Genomic DNA, 23,938 nt, shown 5'->3' with positions numbered 1-23,938 from the left:
CAGACAGGTGCCTTTCATCTCAAGAACAGAGAAGCATTCTGAGCTCTGAAGATCACCTGGGAAGGAATCCCACTGGAGCATTGCAGCGCACCCAAATACCTGGGAGTCACTCTGGACCGTGCTCTTACCTACAAGAAGCACTGCCTGAACATCAAGCAAAAAGTGGGTGCTAGAAACAATATCGTACGAAAGCTGACTGGCACAACCTGGGGATCACAACCAGATACAGTGAAGACATCTGCCCTTGCGCTGTGCTACTCTGCTGCTGAGTACGCATGCCCAGTGTGGAACACATCTCACCACACTAAAACAGTGGATGTGGCTCTTAATGAGACATACCGCATTATCACGGGGTGCCTGCGCCCTACACCACTGGAAAAATTACACTGCATAGCCGGTATTGCACCACCTGACATCCGCCGGGAAGTAGCAGCCAATAGTGAAAGGACCAAGGCAGAGACATCTCCAGCTCATCCCCTGTTTGGGTATCAGCCAGCACGTCAACAACTTAAATCAAGAAATAGTTTTCTAAGAACTACAGAGACACTCGCTGGAACACCTCAGCAAGCGAGAGTCCAAAAGTGGCAGGCTCAAACCCTGAACCTCAAGCAATGGTTGATACCAAATGAGAGGCTCCCCCCTGGGCACACAGAGGACTGGGCGACTTGGAAAGCGCTGAACACACTGCGCTCTGGCATCACAAGATGCATAGCCAACCTTCAGAAATGGGGCTACAAAGTGGAATCCTCGACATGCAAGTGTGGAGAGGAGCAAACCACTGACCACCTGCTGCAATGCAACCTGAGCCCTGCCACCTGCACAATGGAGGACCTTCTTGCAGCAACACCAGAAGCACTCAAAGTGGCCAGATACTGGTCAAAAGACATTTAATCAACTACCAAATTCACAAATTTTATATTTTGTCTATTTGTTTGCTTTGTTCTTTTAGAAATGTAATATAATTGACTGGTTGCCCTGACACGACAAATAATAACAACTTCTCTAAAGGCTTGGTCACAAAAACCATGTTTTCACTCTCTTGCAGAAGGTCAGGAGGGAGGGGGTTGATCTAATATCCCTGGGGAGGGGGTTCCACAGCCAAGGGGCCACCACTGAGAAGACCCCGTCTCTCGTCTTTGCCAATCATGCCTGTGAAGGAGGTGGGGCTGAGAGCAGGGCCTCTTCAGACAATCTTAAGCTCTGAGGTTGTCCATAGGGAGAGATCCGTTCGTACAGCTAAGCTGGGCTGGAACCAGTTAGGGCAGGAGTCCTCAATCTTTATAAACAGAGGGCCAGATTATAATTTGGGATGGGATGGAAGACCCTTTCCCTTCCAGCCACATTTCTGCTGGAAACAAGCCTCCAGAGATGGGACAGCATGCTAGACCTTTTGACCGTCTTGCCTTTCAAATCTACACTCCTCCCCAGTCGCAAGGATGAAAATCTATATAAATAAAAATGTAATGTTTGTTTGTGGGATTGGCATAACTCAAAAACCACTGGGCAAATTGACACCAAATTTGGACACAAGACACCTATCAGGCCAACGAGTGACCGTCACTCATAAAAACACTGAAAACATAGCGGAAAAAACTTTAAAAGCCAAAAAATAAAATAATACATTACAACACATGCGCAAAACCACATATATACACATATACACACACAAAACACATATACACAGACTGGGCCACAGTAACGCGTGGCAGGGGATGGCTAGTAGACAATAAAACTGTATTCCACTATGAAAAAACATTCTTCCAGGAAACGTGTTGCAACTTCCAGAACTGACGCTTCCATGCCTGCCAAAATGACATACTTCCAGATATGTTTACTGCTCTTCCTGGGAGCCATGCCCGGTTATTTGGTAATGACACACCAAGGCGGCCTATCAAGGAGCAGATCGCTCATTTGAGATATTTGGGAGAAGAGGCCACCTTTGATCCAGATTGCCAGCCCAACTGGCCTGCTCCCAAACTTCGGCGGACAATTCCCACGTGGGAGGCTTGGATGCAAAGTGGATCCAAGGACTTGTTTACTGAGACGCGCTGCAGTCCGCCCTCCCCAAACATCACACACAAAAAGATAATGCAAACGTAGTGGGAGCTTAAGGGTTTGCGAATTGGAATGCATATTTAAAGGCTCCATTTCAACTAAAAGTACATCTGTTGAATCAAAGGGATTTATATTGATTTATCAGACTGAAGAGAGAGGGGGCCAGGGGACAGTTCTACCTTGTCTCCTGCCTATGTCATCAGTTGGGGACCCCTCCCCCCAGCACCAACTGCCACCCTGGGCGAGAGAGGGGACCAAGGGACAGTTCCATCTTGTCTCTTGCATATGTCATAAGTTGGGGACCCCTCTCCCAAGCACCAACTGTGCTCTGGGCCAGAGTGAAGAGAGAGGGGGGCAGGGGACAGTTTCATCTTGCGTCCTGCATATGTCATCACTTGGGGACCCCTCCCCCCAGCACCAACTGTGCTCTGAGCCAGAGTGAAGAGAGCGGGGGCCAGGGGACAGTTCCATCTTGTCTCTTGCATATGTCATCAGTTGGGGATCCTTCCCCCCAGCATCAACTGCCGCTCTGGGACAGAGTGAAGAAAGAGAGGCCCAGGGGACAGTTCCATCTTGTCTTCTGCATATGTCATTAGTTAGGGACCCCTCCCCCCAGCACCAACTGCCTCTCTGGGCCAAAGTGAAGTGAGAGGGGATCAGGGGACACATCCATCTTGTCTCCTGCATATGTCATCACTTGGGGATCCCTCCCCCCAGCATCAACTGCGCTCTGGGCCAGAGTGAAGAGAGAGGGGGCCAGGGTACAGTTCCACCTTGTCTTCTGCATATGTCATCAGTTGGGGACCCCTCCCCCCAGCACCAACTGCCACCCTGGGCTAGAGAGGGGGCCAAGGGACAGTTCCATCTTGTCTCTTGTCTCTCTGCGCTCTAGGCCAGAGTGAAGACAGAAGGGGACAGGGGCAGTTCCATCTTGTCTCCTGTGCTATGCTAATAATATAATATAATATATACATATAATATTTATAATATTATAATGTAATTATATAATAATAATATGATTTTATAACCATATATTTTATATTACATGTAATATTACCAATAATATTACAATATAATGGTATAGTATTTATTTATTATTTATTATTTATTACTTGCACTTATTAACCGCCGCTCTCAGCCCTAGGGCGATTCGTGGCGGTGTACAACAACATAGAAAAAGACAGTTTACAATAAATCAAGACAGTAACCAACATTCTACTACTACAAACATCTACTTATACTAAAAATCCGCTTCGTCATATCATGGGGACATAATCATTCTTATAGTCGTAGTCCATTCCGGTCGTCATTTCCAATAACATAGCACTCAGTTGAAGGCCATCTCGAAAAGCCATGTTTTCAGGCCCTTACGAAAGGCCAAAAGGGAGGGTGCAATATAGTAATATACAGTATAATACTGATATAGTAATATACAGTATAATACTGATATTGTACTATGCTAATAATATAATATATTGCATGTATATATATATATATATATATATATATATATATATATATATATACACACACACACACACACACACAAACACACACACACACACATATATATCTATATCTTGAGGAGGGCAGCATATAAATGTCGTAAATAAATAAATATTAATTCAGAGTCTTACTTATTACCATAACATACTTTGCTTCCAAATTCATCCTGACCACCCCCCTGAGAGATAGGTTAGCCAGTACTGCACCACCTGACATCCACTGGGAAGTAGCAGCCAATAATGAAAGGACCAAGTCAGTGACATCTCCAGTCTATCCTCTATTTGGAAATCAGCCACCACGCCAACAACTTAAATCAAGAAACAGTGTTCTAAGATCTACAGATATTCTAGCAGGAACACCTCAGCAAGCAAGAGTCCAAAAGCGGCAGGCAAAAACCCAGAACCTCAAGCCATGGCTGATACCGAATGAGAGACTCCCTCCTGGGCACACAGAAGAGTGGGCAACTTGGAAGGCGCTGAACAGACTGTGCTTTGGCACCACAAGATGCAGAGCCAACCTTAAAAAATGGAGCCACAAAGTGGAGTCCATGACATGCGAGTGCGGAGAAAAGCAAACCACAGACCATCTATTACAATGCAGCCTGAGCCCTGCCACATGCCAACGGAGGACCTTCTCACAGCGACACCAGAGGCACTCTAAGTGGCCAGCTACTGGTCAAAGAACATTTAATATAATGCCAGGTTTTTAAACTCTGTGTTTTTCAAATACATCACAACTGTACCCTTGGTTTGCTATTGATACGATAAATAAATAAGTATAGCCAAATTGTTTTTCATGTTCCACATCTCTTACACTCTCGAATATGCTGTGTACGTTCCTTTCTAAAGCATCCTTTTGAATAAAACAATGTTTATTGTGTGCTTGTCAACATTAATCCTGTTTAATTCTACCAAGGAGTGACTCACAACATGTGTAAACAAACCCACTTCAGATTGCAATTTCCCTCTAAACCTTGTTTTGAACACAAGCCTACATAGGTAAGTGTACAGTGTTCCCTCAGCTATTGTGGGTGTTATGTTCCAAGACCACCCGCGAAAAGTGAAAATCCGGGAGTCTCTCTCTCTCTCTCTCTATCTGTCTATATATGTGTGTGAGTGTGTGCTCTGTTAGTTTTGAGTGACATCATAACTCAAAAACCATTGGACTAATTACCACCAAATTTGGCCACAAGACAACTACTAACCCAAGGAGTGACCATCACTAAAAAATTGATTTTGTCATTTGGGACTTGTAGTTGCTGGGATTTATAGTCCACCTACAATCAGAGAGCATTCTGAACTCCTCCAATGATGGAAGTGGACCAAACTTGGCACACAGAACTCCCATGACCAACATAAAACACTAGAAGGGTTTGGTGGGCATCGACCTTGAGTTTTGGAGTCTGGGAAGTCTGACTTGGCCACGGTAGTCCACGCTCTGGTTACATCCCGCATAGACTACTGCAACGCTCTCTACGTGGGATTGCCTTTGAAGACTGCTCGGAAGCTTCAAATGGTCCAGTGCTCGGCAGCCAGGTTGCTAACAACAGCGGCACTGAGGAAGCATACTACTCCTCTGTTGCGCCAGCTCCACTGGCTACCAGTTTGCTACCGGGCACAATTCAAAGTGCTGGCTTTAGCCTATAAAGCCCTAAACGGTTCTGGCCCTACTTACCTCTCCGAACGCATCTCCTCCTAATTGCCCTATACTTGTTTTGTGATATTTTGTACTGATGTTGTTCACCGCTTTGAGTCGCCTGAGCGCTGAGAAAAGCGGTATAGAAATAAAGTAAATAAATAAAGTAAATAATAGTTCACCAGCATCCAGAGATCACTGAGGACTCAAACAATGAAGGATCTAGACCAAACTTGGCACAAATACTCCATATGCCCAAATGTGAACACAGATGGAGTCTGGAGGAAATAGACCTTGACATTTGGGAATTGTAGTTACTGGGATTTATAGTTCACCTACAATCACAGAGTACCCCACCAATGGTAGAATTAGGCCAAACTTCCCACACAGAACCCCCATGACCAACAGAAAATACTATGTTTTCTGGTGGCCTTTGGCGACCCTTCTGACATCCTCTCGTGACCCCAGGTTGAGAAATGCTGCCTTAAGGCCATCCAATCCAACTCCCTTCACCAGGGGAAGAAAACACAATCAAAGGCATCCTGACAAAGAGCCATCCAGCCAGGGCCGTAGCCAGAAAAAAATTTCGGGAGGGGTTGAAATTTTTTTTGGGGGGGGGGGGGCCTTGAAACCTGCCTCCTAGCTCACGCTGAAGCAAAGAACACAGCAGGGGGCAGAGCAACCTTCAATAGTCTGCAGTTCAACTCCTGTCAACCACCTCCACCAAGTCTGGCCTCCTTAATGAGAGCATTCAACACACACACTCCCAACTTGGTTGCTTCACTACATCGGCTATTGCTGCAAGTAATGACAATGTGAATAAATTGTCAATATTTGCCTGAGATAGTGCTTGTAGTTCTGGAGGGACCCTTAATTTTTTGAATCTCATAGACTTAGCATGGAGATTTGGTTAACCAGTTAAAATTCATGAGTAAACCAGTTTTTTTAAAAAAAAATCTGAAACATTTCGGGGGGGGGTTGAACCCCTAAAACCACCCCCTCGCTACAGGCCTGGGCCATAGATATAGATAGATATATATGATTCACACACACACATACACATGTATATGACAGTATCATAGATTAGAAAGAGACCTAGAATAGGCAAACCAGACAATCTCTACATCAACACTGAGAAAGAAACAACTGTTTACCCGCAACCATAAAGAAATTACATATACTAGAAACCAACACTTTTATCATTACTTTATTTTCCAGATTACCAGACTGGACCACAGAACCGCGTGGCAGGGGACAGCTAGTGTGTGTGTGTGTATGTATATATCGCATTCCGAGGGTGAAGCAGAAGTGAGGAGGGATTTAAAGGCACCACACACTTTTTTTTGCTACATATAAGAAGGGGCTGCAAGGCTGCGATTTACATACTGCTTTGTATCTCCTCTTTTTTTGATGAATGGAAACGCTACGTAAATCACAGCTGCCTTGATTGGCGGCCTCTCTCTCTTGAGGGGGAGGGTGAAACCCCCTTCCACACTCCATCGTTGCTAGGAGGCGGGATTAGAACGCCACTCTGGGCAACGGCAACCAATCATAAACTGGGAGGCGGCCTCACCTCCGAGCCTCATTGGCGGCCCGGTAGGGTAAACAAGCTGGAACAACCGCTGGCAGGGTTGCGGGCCAATGCCGGGCGTACTACACATGTGTAGAATGTGTACCACAAAAATCCGCAAAACAGCGAGTCTGCAAAAAGCAAACGGCGTAGTAGTGAGGGAACGCTGTATACCTTTCTAACAACTTCAATGAAGAAATGTTTTACTACATATACAAATTTATACAGATTTTTCTGAACCTCTACACTTCCATTCCACAGAAGAAAAAGGAGCTGCATATCCTGGAAGGACAATGACACCATCAAATACTGAATCAGGCTTTTTAAGTAGTATCACTTGGCATTTACATAGAAACGTTCAAAATGTTTACCAAGCATCGACCTTTACAACAGCGCTGTACAGCAAACCAGTATTATCTCATTCTTGCTCCACAGTTCGGTTTTCTTTAGATATGCACACAAAGATAAAAATACAAAACTTGAACGAGACCAGTAACATCAGCAGAGGAACTGAATCACCATCTAACTCTTAAAAATGAGTTGAAAATACAGTGCCTAATCCCAATCTATCTGGCAAGTTTGTGGCCAAACAAGATTTAAAGGGAAGTGGAGGGAGAGGCAGCACGCTTGGAAATATTTATATATTTATTTATTTCATTTACTAGCTGTGACCTGCCACACGTTGCTGTGGCCCAGTCTGGTGATCTGGAAAATGATGTTATGAGAAAGTGTTGGTTTCTAATATATGTAAGTTCTTTATGCTTGTGGGTAAACAATATTTCTTGTTAGGTTCTTGTAGGTTTTTTCGGGCTATAGGGCCATGTTCTAGAGGCATTTCTCCTGACGTTTCGCCTGCATCTATGGCAAGCATCCTCAGAGGTAGTGAGGTCTGTTGGAAATAGGAAAATGGGTTTATATATCTGTGGAATGACTGGGGTGGGGCAAAGAGCTCTCTGCTGGAGCTAGGTGTGAATGTTTCAGCTGACCACCATAATTAGCATTTGAAGGCCTGGCTGAGCCTGGGAAAATATTCTGTTGAGAGGTGTTAAGATGTGCCTGGCTGTTTCCTCTCTGTTGTTTTGTTGTTGTAATTTTAGAGTTTTTAAATACTGGTAGCCAGATTTTGTTCATTTTCATGGTCTCCTCCTTTCTGTTGAAATTGTCCACATGCTTGTGGATTTCAATGGCTTCTCTGTGTAGTCTGGCATGGTGGTTGTTGGTGTGGTCCAGCATTTCTGTGTTCTCAAATAATATGCTGTGTCCAGGCTGGTTCTTGTTGTTTCTTTGTCAGTGTTGATGTAGAGGTTGTCTGGTTTGCCTACTCTGGAACATGCAACATATAATTGTCCCTCTTTAGGGGTCCCTTTCAAATCTATGATACTATATCTGTCATATACATATGTGTGTGTATCATATATATTATCTATCTATATCTATGGCTGGATGGCTCTGTCAGGAGGATTTTGATTATATTTTCCTGATCTGGTGAAGGGAGTTGGACTGGATGGACTTAAGGCAACATTTTTCAACCTGGGGATTGGGACCCTGGGGGAGGGTCACGAGGGGGTGTCTGAAGGGTCATGAAAGGCCACCAGAAAACAAAGTATTTTCTGTTGGTCATGGGGATTCTATGTGGGGTTTGGCCCAATTCTACTGTTGGTGAGGTTTGATTGTAGGTGAACTATAAATCCCAGTAATACAACTCCCAAATGTCAATGTCTATTTACCCCAAATTCCATCTGTGTTCCTATTTGGACATAAGGAATATTCGTACCAAGTTTGGTCCAGATCCATCACTGTTTGAATCCACAGTGCTCTCTGGATGTAGGTGAACTGCAACTCCAAAATTCAAGGCCAATGCCCACCAAATCCTTCCAGTGTTTTCTGTTGGTCACTGGTTCAATTTTGTCATTGGTGGAGTTCAGAATGCTCTTTGATTGTATGCAAACTATAAAACCCAGCAACTACAACTCCCAAATGAAAAAAATCTAATTTTTAAAGTGATGGTCACTCCTTGTGTTATTAGGTGTCTTGTGGCCAAATTTGGTGTCAATTCGTCCTGTGGTTTTTGAGTTATGTTAACCTCACAAACGAACATTACATTTTTATTTATATAGATTTATGTCATCAGTCCCCAACTGATGACATAAGAGACAGTGTCGACATTACCCAGAGTTCACACAACTACCAATGTTATACTTTATATGAGAGAGCTGAGGAATCAGTTCTGGAAAGAGAAAAGAGTACATGATCTGGGATTAATGTTGGCCTCTCCACACAGAAGTTTCCCAAACTGGGCCAACGGGTGTTATTGGACTTCTGGGGACACGGAAACCACGGTGATCAATTATCAGGAATAATGGAAGTTATTTCCAACATGTGGGAAATCCAAGTTAGAAACCACTCAGAAATAAATCTCTAATTTTTCTAGTCATGTCTCTTCTTCCATTAGGTCGGCCATTTAGCTACTGGGACACGTCTATCCTTATTGCTTTCCCAATTAGATGCTGCCCCGAGGTCTTGGGACAGACTGGATAGGAAATGTACTAGGCAAGTATAAATCTGAATGCCGGGTCCAGCCTTTCCCTGCAACTACCTGATGCTCTCCGCTCCAAGCGAAATCCACAGCAAGAAGGATCCTACTGGCTCCTCTATAGGATTAAAGACTTTAATCATAACTCCATCTTGCCGCTGCAGGAAGAGAGCAACATTAAATCCTTTCCCAGGCTGTTTTCACTTCTCTTCGCCTAATATACTCATGCCTTTTCCCTCCATAATTCATTTGCAGCACTACAATCCTACCAGGGATTTCGTTGTTATTGTTATTGTGCCACAATCCCCTTTCACAAAATGTCAACCATTTCTTACTGAAAGGCTGATAGAACGTATTACGAGGAGATACCTATTTAAACCAGTTCCAGAAAGGAATTGAAGGAAGTGAAGGGCACAGGCACATATATCCAGAGAGGAAGGGTACATCTAGATCCGTGTTTCTCAATCATCCTAATGCCGCAACCCCTTAATCCAGTTCCTCATGTTGTGCTGACCCCCAACCATAACATTATATTCATTGCTACTTCATAACTGTCATTTTGCTAATGCACTATATTTATTTATTTATTTATCCATTCACGACATTTATATGCCGCCCTTCTCACCCCGAAGGGGACTCAGAGCGGCGTACAAGTAAAAAGTAAATATAATATATTATATTATTACCATAGCACAATATTAATATTATATATTACATTGTACTATAACATTATATGGAACCCCAGGTCTCAGCGGTGGTCAGGGGAGCTTTTGCACAATTAAAACTTGTGCGCCAGCTGTGCCCATACCTTGGGAAGTCTGACTTGGCCCACGGTGGTTACATCCCGTATAGACTACTGCAATGCTCTCTACGTGGGGTTGCCTCTGAAGACTGCCCGGACTCTATAACTAGTCCAACGAGCGGCAGCCAGACTACTAACAGGAGCGGGGTACAACTCCTCTGTTGCGTCAGCTCAACTGGCTGCCAATCAGCTTCCGAGCACAATTTAAAGTGCTGGTGTTGACCTATAAATCCCTAAACGGTTCCGGCCCAATTTACCTGTCCGAATGGATTCTCCCCTATGAACCATCAAGGTTGTTAAGATCTTCTGGAAGGGCCCTGCTCTCGGTCCCAGCTCCTTCGCAATCGCGTTCGGTGGGAACAAGGGACAGGGCCTTCTCGGTGGTGGCCCCTCGACTCTGGAACTCCCTCCCGATGGAGATTAGATCTGCCTGTTCCCTCCTGACTTTTAGAAAGCTGGTAAAATCATGGCTTTGGGATACTGCATTTGCAGAATGATGATTGAGTCAATAACTGCTGACCTTACTGGTGGATGGCGATGAATTTGTGATTTCACTCTGAAAAACTGACTTTTCGTAATTTGTATGAACTGTAGTTTAATGTATTTTTATATTGATGATGTATATTGTTTTATCTTATTAGGTTCTTGTGGGTTTTTTTGGGCTATAGGGCCATGTTCTAGAGGCATTTCTCCTGACGTTTCGCCTGCATCTATGGCAAGCATCCTCAGAGGTAGTGAGGTCTGTTGGAATTAGGACAATGGGTTTCTATATCTGTGGAATGGCTGGGGTGGGGCAAAGAGCTCTTCTCTGCTGGAGCTAGGTGTGAATGTTTCAACTGACTACCTTCATTAGCATTTGAAGGCCTGGCTGAGCCTGGGAAAATCTTTTGTTGAGAGGTGTTAAGATGTGCCTGATTGTTTCCTCTCTGCTGTTTTGCTGTTGTACTTTTAGAGTTTTTTAATACTGGTAGCCAGATTTTGTTCATTTTCATGGTCTCTTCCTTTCTGTTGAAATTGTCCACATGCTTGTGAATTTCAATGGCTTCTCTGTGTGACATGGTGGTTGTTGGTGTAGTCCAGCATTTCTGTGTTCTTTTATCTTATTGTATTGAATTCTCTGTTGTTAGCCGGCCTGAGTCCCTCCCCGGAGGTCGAGAAGCCCGGGTTATAAAAACTCTAAATAAATAAACTCTAAATAAATTATACTGTAATATTATTAGTAATATTACATTCAATATAAAATATATAATTATAATATCATATTATATCAGAAGCAGAATAACACATGTCTTCATTATTCTGGGTGTAGTCTAGTTAACCACCTTCAGAGAATTCTGCTCCAGTTACTATTTCCAAATAACATATTTTGAAGTAATGTCTTTCCAAAAAACCCCCAAAAAAACAGCAGAAACTAGGTGACCTCCTTTACCCAAGCAAAGGGGGACTAAAAAGCATTGCAAATTCAATCAATATCCCCAACCTTTCATATCAATCATAAACCTTTCCATAAGTGTTTCAATTCAGTGGATTTGTAGAAGAATAGTTGGAAGAGCCATCAAGAACCATTCCAACCCACTGCCATGCAGGAATTAACATCACAGTCCTTAATACTGTTCCAGTGCAGCAGTCGTGCAAGATACCAAACAACACGTTCACCCTGTGGGCTATGAGTGACCTTCTGTTGACCAACAACAACAACAACAACAACAAAACTTCATTTACATACTGCTCTATCTCCCCGAGGAGACTCAGAGGGGTTTCCAAGTAACATCATCAATACATAGAGTAAACAACATAAACATAAACAATACAAAACAATACAATATAAAAAATCACAATAGCACATATATATTTAAAACAATCCAGCCTATTCAAGGCAATTTAAAAGGCCGGGCTGAGGCTAGTGCCATTTTTAGAGGACCCGGGAAATTAGGTGCAATGCTATAGCAGGCAACGACCCCCCAGGTTGAGAACTGCTGGTATAGTCTATGGCTGTTCATTTCCGGGGCCTGATAGGGGGAAGTGACCTGGGTAATTGGTAGAATATGGCCATATTCAACAACATCTGGGGCTGAGCTAGAACTACCATATTTTCCAACATATAAGACGACTGAGCGTAAAAGACGATCCCCAATTTTTCCAGTTAAAATATAGAATTTGGGATGTACTCGCCGTATAAGACTACCCCTCTTCCAAAGCACGCCAAATAAAATTTTTAAAAACATCAGATTTGATTTCAATATGGTAATTTTCCTATTACTGTACCTCCTTCTCTGCCTCTCAGGTCTCGCACATGCGCACCTGCAGTCTTCAGGAGCGAGATCTGAGAGGCAGAGGAGGAGGTACGGTAATAGGATACAAGGGCGGGCCAGACAGGTAAAAGAGGTGTGTTTTTCTGGGCCCAGACCCACTCTATCTCTTTTTTCCATATCCCGGGCGCCCCGGACACCTGCAACTTGCTCCGCCCTTCACTTACACCTTCCCGGCGAGGCGTCCCTTCACCTCACCATCAGGACCACATTAAGTCCACAAATCCTAATGAATACATTTTCTTCTACCGTACTTGTACAGTGTTGCCCTTAATGCTTTCATACAGTTGCTGCATACGGCAGGGACGCGACCACTGCCATTTTTGAGCTCCCCCCACCATATGTGGCAACCACAGATTCTCCACAGATTGGAAGTTTCAGCACCCACTCTATAAGATGACTCCCAGCATATAAGACAACCCCTGACTTTTGAGAATATTTTCTTGGGTTAAAAAGTAGTCTTATACGACAGAAAATACAGTAGTCATTCTCAAAGGCTTGTTTAAACCACCAGGTCTTCAAGCTCTTACCAAAAGAGGGGAGGGATGGGGCTTGTCTTCTTTCTCGAGGAAGGACATTCCAGAAGTGGGAGGCCACCACCGAGAAGGCCCTCTTTCCTTGTGCTTGTGACGGTGGTGGGAGCAAGAGGAGGGCCTCCTCGAAAGATCTTAAAGTTAGAGGGAGATGCAATCGCGAAGATAGGCAGGTCCCGAACTGTTTAGGGCTTTATAGGTCATAACCTGCACCTTGAATTTGGCTCGGCAACTTATTGGCAGCCAGGGAAGCTGTTTTTAAAGGGGTGTAGTATGCTCCCTATAGTTTGCTCCAGTAAGGAGCCTGTCTGCCGCCCGTTGTACCAGTTAGAATTTCTGGGCCATCTCCAAGGGCAGCCCCACATAGAGCGCATTGCAATAGTCCAATCTGGATGTACCCAAGGCATGGACCTCACTGAGGTATGGTCGCAGCTGGCACACAAATTTGAGTTGTGAAAAGGCCCTCCCAGCCATCACCGACACCTGAACCTCAAGTGACAGCATTGAGTCTAGAAGGACCCCCAAGCTACAGACCTGCACCCTTAGGGGGAGTGTAACCCCGTCAATTATTAGCATAGCACAATATGAGTATTTGTGTATTGCTATATTGTACTATACCTCTATACTGCAATATTATTAGTATTATGTTGTATTACAATATAATATAATTATAATATATGGACATACGATATATTATATTATTAGCATAGCACAATATTAGTATTATATATTACTATATTGTACTATACCACTATACTGCAATATTATTAGCAATATTACATGTAATATAAAATATATAATTATTATATTATATTATATTATATTACAATGCAATTTTATGTACATACAATATAATTGTTAGCATAGTACAATATGAGTATTGTGTATTACTATATTGTACTATACCACTATACTGCAATATTGTTAGAATCATAGAATCATAGAGTTGGAAGAGACTTCATGGGCCATCCAGTCCAACCCCCTGTCAAGAAGCAGGAAAAATGCATTCAAAATACCCCCAACAGATGGCCATCCAGCCTCTGTTTAAAAGCTTCCAAAGAAGGAACCTCCACCACACTCCGGGGCAGAGAGTTCCACTGCTGAACAGCTCTAACAGTCAGGAAGTTCTTCCTAATGTTCAGATGGAATCTCCAATATAATTATAATATATGTTCATACAATTTATTATATTAATTAGCATAGCACAATATTAGTATTATATATTACTATATTGTACTATACCACTATACTACAATATTATTAGTATTATATTGTATTACAATACAATATAATTTTATGTACATACAATATGATTATTAGCATAGCACAATATTAATATTATATATTACTATATTGTACTATACCACTATACTGCAATATTATTAGTATTATATTGTACTACAATACAATATAATTATATTTTATTATTAGCATAGCTCAATATTAGCATTATATATTACTATGCTGTACCATACCACTATACTGCAATACTATTATTATTATATTGTTTTACAATATAATATAATTTCATGTACATACAATATAATTATTAGCATAGCACAATATTAGTATTTTATATTACTATATTGTACTATACCACTATACTGTAATATTATTCTGATTATTATGTAATATAAAATACATTATTATTATATTATTATATTGTATTATTTTTAGTATTATATTGTATTACAATATTATTATCAATATTGTATGTACATACAATATATTATAATTATGAGATCCCCCTGACTCTGATTGAACAGATCCTTCCTTTTCTAAATAATACAGCTCTACTTCCCAACCAGAGATGGCTTTAATTTCCTGCGCAGTGACACATTTTGAGGAACAAGGGAAACCTTTTTGTCGAAAACACAGAAGGTGTCCACAAAGTATCTCAAGTATGGAAGAGAAAGCAGAATTAGAATGGTTAAAATGCTATTATTTCAATGGCACTCCCACACCTCACAAGATAGAGGACATCTAGAAGTGACTTAAATTGGATCTCATTACTGCTCTGTTTCTCTTTGATTGTCCTCCCGGACTAGGTCAGCGCTGAAAGCAAGGGAGGGGAAGGATATCTTCTATTTTTATTTATTTTTATTTCTTTACCACATTTATATGCCATGCTTCTCACCCCGAAGGGGTCTCAGGGCGGCTTACAAGAAATATATACATACAATATATATTATTAGCATAGTACAATATCAGTATTCCTAATGTTCAGATGGAATCTCCAATATAATTATAATATATGTTCATACAATTTATTATATTATTAGCATAGCACAATATTAGTATTATATATTACTATATTGTACTATACCACTATATTGTACTATACCACTATACTGTAATATTATTAGTAATATTACATGTAATATAAAATATATAATTATAAAATCATTATTAGTAGTATTATATTGTATTACATTATAATATTATAAATATTATATGAAATAAAATATATTATCTTACATTACATTCTATTATATTGTATTATATTATATTCTATTATATTCTATTCTAGTCTTTTTTAGAAGCTCACACAGGGGGAAAACTGCGAAATATACCTCCTGCCCACACAGAAACACCTCCAACATTTTTCCCTCCTAAAAACAAGGATTCCAAAAGTAGAGTTTGCATATTTTTCTCTCATCAACGAACTGACTGTCACACACAGTCCTACTTAAGGTTAAATAAACACTCTAAAGTCATTTGCCAGGAATAATCAAGATTAACGTTAAGAGAATGAAGGTACTGTACCTCCATACAGTATCTTGACGCCTTTAAATATACAAAGGGCCATTCTCTAGGGCAGTGATGGGCAACCTTTTCAGCTTGGTGTGTCAAAATCTGCCAAAAAACGAGCATAATTCAGGTGGGGTGCCACTTTGAGAAAAAAAACCCCATAATTTTGCGATATTTATAGTTTAAATAACAAAAATGCATAATGGGAGGAGAAATTCTTTAACTAAGCTGCCTATTAGTGACTTTTTTGTTGCTGAATTTCATTGACTAAATGTTCAATTGAAGGTTGGCATTTTGTGCACTTCAAGCCCAAGCAAGTGCTACTAGGATCATCTGTCAATCTGTTTCTTTTGATGGTTTTGATATTATTTAGCACAGAGAATAAGGTCTCACAAAAGTACATAGAGGGAAAAATTGTGAGTAAAGCCATGTCAGACTACACAGAGAAGCCACTGAAATCCACAAGAAGCATGTGGAAATTTTCGACAGAAAGGAGGAAACCATGAAAATGAACAAAATCTGGCTACCAGTATTTAAAAACGCTAAAATCAGGAGAGTAAAGAAATAGCAACACTCAGGAAACAGAGGAATTCCAGACAAGAATCAGTCAGACCCAGCTAACACCTCCCAACAAAGGATTCCCCTGAGCAGGAAGGAGCCAAACTTTGAAGCTGCCAGGCCATTCAAAGCTAATAAAAATGGCCAATTGCAACATTCACACTTGTCTCCAACAGACAAGAGTTCTTTCTCCCACCCTGGATGTTATTCCACAGATATATAAACCCTAAAAAACAGGGAAATTCCAGACAAGAATCAGTCAAACCCAGCTAACACCTCCCAACAAAGGATTCCCCTGAGCAGGAAGGAGCCAGACTTTGAAGCTGCCAGGCCATTCAAGGCTAATTAAAATGACCAATTGCAACATTCACACTTGCCTCCAACAGACAAGAATTCTTGCTCCCACCCTGGACCTTCCACAGCCAGGCTTTGAAGCTGAAAGGCCATTCAATGCTAATCAAGGTGGCCAATGGCAACATTCACACTTGCCTCCAACAGACAAGAGTTCTTTCCCCCACCCTGGACGTTATTTCACAGGGAAATGCGTAAGTTGCTTCAAACGCCCCTGATGCAGCCCTATACTTCTCTGTATGCAGCCGCATGTGGCCGCGTGTCACAGAAAATAGCCAGGCATGTCAGTGCTGACACACGTGTCACAGGTTCGCCATCAGGGCTCTAGGGAGTGGAAATCATGTTGGCTATCACTGGGTGGCAAATCCCAGCATCCCTAACCACTGGCTATGTGGCGACTGTGGATGGGACTTGCACCAGCATCTAGAAAGTACTGCAGCTTTCAAAGGGGCTAAAGAGGAGCATCTGCAATAAAATAAACTGGAATTGTAATTTTTTTTTAGGGCAACAGCAGGATAGTTCAGATAAGCGCCTCTTTGCCTTGATCTGATCCAAAAAGGTTTACAAAGCCATTCCAATGCCTAAATCTGACTTCTCCAATTTGACTTCCCATAGATCAGTATTTCTCATCCTTCCCAATGTCGTGACCCCTTAATACAGTTCCTCTTGCTGTGATGAACCCCAACCATAACTTTATTTTTGTTGCTGTCATTTTCCTACTGTTATGAAGCGTAATGTAAATACCTGGATGTATTTTCATTCACTGGAACAAATTTGGCACAAATACCCGATACGCCCAAATTTGAATACTGGTGGGGTTAAGGGGAGGGACTGGTTTTGTCATTTTGGAGTTGTAGTTGCTGGGATTTATAGTTCACATACAATCAAAGAGCATTCTAAACTCCACCAACGATCAAATTGAACCAAACTTGGCACACAGAACCCCCATGACCAACTGAAAACACTGGCAGGGTCTGATGGGCACTGACCTTAAGTTTGGGAGTTGTAGTTCACGTACATCCAGAGAGCACTGTGGACTCAAACAATGATGGATCTGGACCAAACTTGGCACAAATACTCAATATGCCCAAATGTGAACACCAATGGAGTTTGGGGAATATAGACCTTGACATTTGGGAGTTGTAGATGCTGGGATTTATAGTTCACCTACAATCAAAGAGCATTCTGAACCCCACCTACGATAGGATTTGGCCAAACTTCTCATGACCTATAGTATAGGTCCTATACCAACAGTGGAATTGAACCAAACTTGGCAGAGAGAACTCCCATGATCAACAGAAAACACTGAAAGGTTTTGGTGGACATTGTCCTTGAGTTTTGGAGTTGCAGTTCACCTACATCCAGAGAGCACTCTGGACTCAAACAATGATGGATCCAGACCAAACTGGCATGAATATTCAGTATGTGAACAGTGGTGGAGTTTGGGGAAAATAGAGCTTGACATTTGGGCATTGTGGTTGCTGGGATTCATAGTTCACTTACAATCAACTATTATGACCCCCAGGTTGAGAAATGCTGCTCTAGATGTAGATTACACCTGCCATCACCCCGAAAAGATCTGGAGCAAGTCAGAGTGGAGCACGCTGCCTGAGAGTACAGCTGAAGAAACAGAACAGCAAACTACAAACTAGGCAGATTATGGCAAATCCTTGCCTACCCTCCAATGTAATATTTCAGGTCAGCATCCCGAGCTCTGAAGATCACCTGGGAAGGAATCCCACTGGAGCATTGCAGTGCACCCAAATACCTGGGAGTCACTCTGGACCGTGCTCTTACCTACAAGAAGCACTGCCTGAACATCAAGCAAAAAGTGGGTGCTAGAAACAATATCATACGAAAGCTGACTGGCACAACCTGGGGATCACAACCAGATACAGTGAAGACATCTGCCCTTGCGCTGTGCTACTCTGCTGCTGAGTATGCATGCCCAGTGTGGAACACATCTCACCACACTAAAACAGTGGATGTGGCTCTTAATGAGGCATGCCGCATTATCACGGGGTGTCTGCGCCCTACACCACTGGAGAAATTACACTGTCTAGCCGGTATCGCACCACTTTCATCCGCCGGGAAATGGCAGCCAACAGTGAAAGGACCAAGGCAGAGACATCTCCAGCTCATCCCCTGTTTGGGTATCAGCCAGCACGTCAACGACTTAAATCCAGACATAGTTTTCTAAGATCTACAGAGACACTCGCTGGAACGCCTCAGCAAGCGAGAGTCCAAAAGTGGCAGGCTCAAACCCAGAACCTCAACCAATGGCTGATACCAAATGAGAGACTCCCCCCTGGGCACACAGAGGACTGGGCGACTTGGAAGGCGCTGAACAGACTGCGCTCTGGCACCACGAGATGTAGAGCCAACCTTCAGAAATGGGGCTACAAAGCGGAATCCTCGACATGCGAGTGCGGAGAGGAGCATACCACAGACCACCTGCTGCAATGCAACCTGAGCCCTGCCACATGCACAATGGAGGACCTTCTTGCAGCAACACCAGAAGCACTCCAAGGGGCCAGATACTGGTCAAAGGACATCTAATCAACTACCAAACTCACACATTTTGTATTTTCTCTGATTGTTTGCTTTGTTCTGTTAGAAATGTAATATAATTGACTGGCTGCCCTGACACGAGAAATAAATAAAGGTTAGACAATATAAATGCTAAATATTTAATTATAATTTCCAGAATCCCCCATCCTGGCTGGCTGGCTGGCTGGCTGTTAAAGACTGGAAGTTATAGCATTCCACAATTATTTTTCCAAAATGTACATTCTCTGCAGTTGGGAGTGGGAGAGAAAGAGAGAAATCAAATATGAAGGAGTCCTGCAAAGTCTTTACTAACAACAACACGCTGACCTAAAACACACCAAAGAACAGCTCCTAAAGTAAACATTCCTGAAGAAAAGAAATATGGAGCATAAATAAATATAATAAATTGGAAGAGGGAGGAAACCTGACATTTGAATCTCTCTGTGTGCACAGAATAGTGATTTTCTTTAAAGGCGTAGGAAGAAAATATATAAAAGGAATGAAGAGTTGCCTCTGAGAAAATAATAATAATCAGAAGGTGCATGTTTGTAGAAATGGATGACATGTGGAGAAGAAAGTGAAGTGTTTCAAAAGCTGATGTGATACAAAATGGTAAAGAAAAGGTAAAGCAGATGAAGAGATTCCACAGAGAAGAGGTGAAAAGGAAAAAAAGAATGTTGTAGAGAAAGGAGAAGAGGTGAAGCAGGTACATTCTAAGAGATGGGCCCAATTCTACAGGAAGAGCATACGGGAAAATCGGGAGGAGATATGCAGATGCTGGCAGGAAATACATACATTTACCTTCAGGCTATGTGTATTATAAGGCGTTTATGACATATGTGTTTCACATTTAATCCAAACATGGAGCCCCAACCATTTCATCCTGGACACTATCCAGTGGATATCCAGGGCCTGCTATATTAATGTGTTTACATTAATATAGCAGGCCCTGGATATCCACTGGAGACCCTTGTGGATACTGAACCTATGGATGCTCAAATCCCATTACCTGAAACAGGGTAGAGAGATATGTCCCAGATACAAAAGTGGCAAAGTATAGATTTGCAAGCTGTGGATAGTGGAACCTATGGTTGCAAAATCCATGGATACAGAGGACCAACACACATACACACACCTCTCCCCTATATATACACAAAATATTTCTCTCTCCCTTTACAAAAGCATGTTCCTCTTTTCCTTTCTATATCTATAAACAACTTATCATTCTCCCTATATATACACACACTCGTATGTTCATTTTCTCTATATATCCGTATATAGATACCTTTCTCTCCCCATACATTCATATACATACATATATTAAATTAAATCCCTATACATTGGCATATTCTCTCCCCAGTCTCATTCATATGTATATACATATATACACACATATTTATCTGCAAAGTTTCTATTTACACCCCCCATTTCACTCTATTTCTTTATATATCTTTCCATATACACTTCTCATATATATATATATATATATATATATATATATAATTTATCCTTAAACATTGGCATATTTCTCTCTCCATACATTCTCATTCATATGTATATACAAATACATACATATTTATCTGCAAAGAGCATATATATACACACACACACACTTCTCTCCTCATACATTTATATATACATATAGATGATTTATCCCTAAACAGTGGTATGTTTCTTTCCCCATACATTCTCGTTTATATGTATATGTTTATCTGCAAAGTTTATATCTATATTCCTCTTTCTCTCTTACTTTCTATATATGTGCCTACACACACACACATATATATGCATATAAATCATTTATCCCTAAACACTGGCATTTTTCTCTCCCCATAGTCTCATTCATATGTGTGTGTGTGTGTGTGCAAAGTATGTATATTGTCCCTATATAGATCCATTCTTCTCTCCAGACATTCATATAGATCATTTATCTCTATATATTGGCACATTTCTCTCCCCATACAGTAATAAACATATATATATAGACACACACATATTGATCTGCAAAGTGTGTGTGTGTGTATGTATATGAATGTATGGAAAGAAGAATGGATCTATCTATCTATCTATATATGTATATTTATGTGTATATGTGAATGAGAATGTATGGGGAGAGAAATATACTGAGATAGGGAAATATAGAGAAAATATATGTATATTTATGTGTCTGTATGTGTGTGTATGAATACACACACCTGTATGTGTGTGTATGAATGAGAATCTATGGAGAGAGAAATATACTGAGATAGAGAAATATATAGAGAGAATATATATGTGTGTGTATATGTGAATGAGAATGTATGGGAAGAGAAATATACTGAGATAGGGAAATATATAGAGAGAATATATATGTGTGTGTGTGTGTGTGTGAATGAGAATGTATGGGGAGAGAAATATACTGAAATAGAGAAATATAGAGAGAATATATGTATATTTATGTGTCTGTATATGTGAATGAGAATGTATGGGGAGAGAAATATACTGAGATAGAGAAATATAGAGAGAGAATATATGTGTGTGTATCTGAATGAGAATGTATAGGGAGAGAAATATACTGAGATAGAAAATATATGTATATTTATGTGTGTGTGTGTGTATGTGAATGAGAATGTATGGGGAGATAAATATACTGAGATAGAGACATATGGAGATTATATGTGTGTATATATGTGAATGAGAATGTATGAGGAGAGAAATATATTGAGAGAGAAATATAGAGAGAATATATGTATATTTATGTGTGTATATGTGAATGAGAATGTATGGTGAGAGAAATATACTGAGATAGAGAGAATATATATATTTATGTGTGTATATGTGAATGAGAATGTATAGGGAGAGAAATATACTGAGATAGAGACATATAGAGAGAATATATGTATATTTATGTGTGTGTATATGTGAATGAGAATGTATAGGGTGAGAAATATACTGAGATAGGGAAATATAGAGAGAATATATGTATATTTATGTGTGTATATGTGAATGAGAATGTATGGTGAGAGAAATATACTGAGATAGAGAGAATATATATATTTATGTGTGTATATGTGAATGAGAACGTATAGGGAGAGAAATATACTGAGATAGAGACATATAGAGAGAATATATGTATATTTATGTGTGTGTATATGTGAATGAGAATGTATAGGGTGAGAAATATACTGAGATAGGGAAATATAGAGAGAATATATGTATATTTATGTGTGTATATGTGAATGAGAATGTATAGGGAGAGAAATATCCTGAGATAGGGAAATATATAGAGAGAATATATGTATATTTATGTGTCTGTATGTGTGTATATGAATGAGAATGTATGGGGAGAGAAATGTGCCATATATAGACAAGATATACAAGTCCAACCTATCTATTCCTCTATCTATAGGCCCAGAAATCGTGATTTCCCACGAGTGGGTCTCTTTAAGGGAAGATGGAGGTGCCTCTCCCCCTTCCTGGCCCTGATTTCTCCCTCCTCTAATAAACAACAATAAATATAAACAAGAGGCGGGGGGAAGAGAGATGGAGAGGAAGGCCCTTGAGGGGGGAAAAGACCCAAGCAAACCCCAACCTCTCTCCAGGCGCCCTCGTTTCCCTCACAGGGAAGGACGGGAAGGGAAGAGGAGGGGAGGGGGGTCCCCCATTTCCCTGGGCCTCCATGTCCCCCCCTTCCTTCCCACCTTGTAGTAGACGTCGAACTGGATGTTTTCGGGCAAGGAGCGGATGTCCCTCCGCCTGGCGCGCCCGTAGCTGTCGACCACGGCAGAGATGGCGGTGTTGTAGAGCGTCTCGGGCACCCACTCCAGCTCCACCGCCGCCATCTTGCGAGGACGCCCTGCCCAGGCCGAGGGAGGGAGGGAGAGGAGGGAAGGAGGAGGAGGAGGCGGAGGAGGGCTCGCTCAGTGGCTGCGGACGGAGAAGAGGCGCCTCGGCCCCAGCTCCGCCCCCGGGGCCTCCCCCAACCCGGCCCAGGAGGCGCCTCGCCGCCCGCAGCCTCTCACACAGCCTCCTCTCCGCCCAGAAAGAGGCCAGGCTTCAGGGGAAAGACTAGGCCGCAGTCTCTTTAACACTGACAGGGCGAGCGAAGAGTAGGCCGTAGCCCTAGTTCTTTGACAGTGAGGGGACCAGGCTTGCTTTGAAAGTAGGCCGCTGTCCTGGTTCTTTTACAGTGAGGGGAGCAGGATTGAGAGGAAAGAGTAGGCCGCAGTCCTGATTCTTTCACACTGACAGGACAAGGAAAGAGTAGGCCGCAGTCCTGGTTCTTTCACAGTGAGGGGACCAGGCTTGAGAGGAAAGAGTAGGCCGCAGTCCTGGTTCTTTAACACTGTCAGGGCGAGAGGATAGAGTAGGCCGCAGTCTTGGTTCTTTCACAGTGAGGGGAGCAGGCTTGAGGGGAAAGACTAGGCCATAGTCCTGGTTCTTTCATGGTGAGGGGACCAGGATTGATTGGAAAGTAGGCCGCAGTCCTGGATCTTTCACAGTTAGGGGACCAGGCTTGAGAGTGAATAGTAGGCCGCAGCCCTGGTTCTTTCACAGTGAGGGGACCAGGCTTGAGGGGAAAGAGTAGGCCGCAGTCCTGGATCTTTAACACTGACAGGACAAGGAAAGAGTAGGCCGCAGTCCTGGTTCTTTCACAGTGAGGGGACCAGGCTTGATTGGAAAGAGTAGGCCGCAGTCCTGGTTCTTTCACAGCGAGGGGACCAGGCTTGAGAGGAAAGAGTAGGCCGCAGTCCCGGTTCTTTCACAGTGAGGGGACCAGACTTGAGAAGAAAGAGTAGGCTGCAG

The 23,938-nt window shown here is 42.0% G+C and overlaps 1 protein-coding gene across 1 annotated transcript in view; it reads right to left on the bottom strand.

Annotated features, from left to right (window-relative positions):
• APPBP2 (amyloid beta precursor protein binding protein 2) overlaps positions 1-23,024 on the bottom strand; it is a 48,873-nt gene extending 25,849 nt beyond the window's left edge. Inside the window, exon 1 of the mRNA XM_060757010.2 lies at positions 22,834-23,024. Coding sequence (XP_060612993.1) covers positions 22,834-22,974 — 141 coding nt within the window. The 5' untranslated portion in view covers positions 22,975-23,024. The remainder of the gene's footprint in view (positions 1-22,833) is intronic.
• Between the last annotated feature and the right edge of the window lie 914 nt (positions 23,025-23,938).

The sequence above is a fragment of the Anolis sagrei genome, chromosome 11, assembly GCF_037176765.1.
Source record: "Anolis sagrei isolate rAnoSag1 chromosome 11, rAnoSag1.mat, whole genome shotgun sequence".
Classification (NCBI taxonomy): Eukaryota; Metazoa; Chordata; class Lepidosauria; order Squamata; family Dactyloidae; genus Anolis; species Anolis sagrei.
This window is presented reverse-complemented; position numbering and strand designations above follow the sequence as displayed.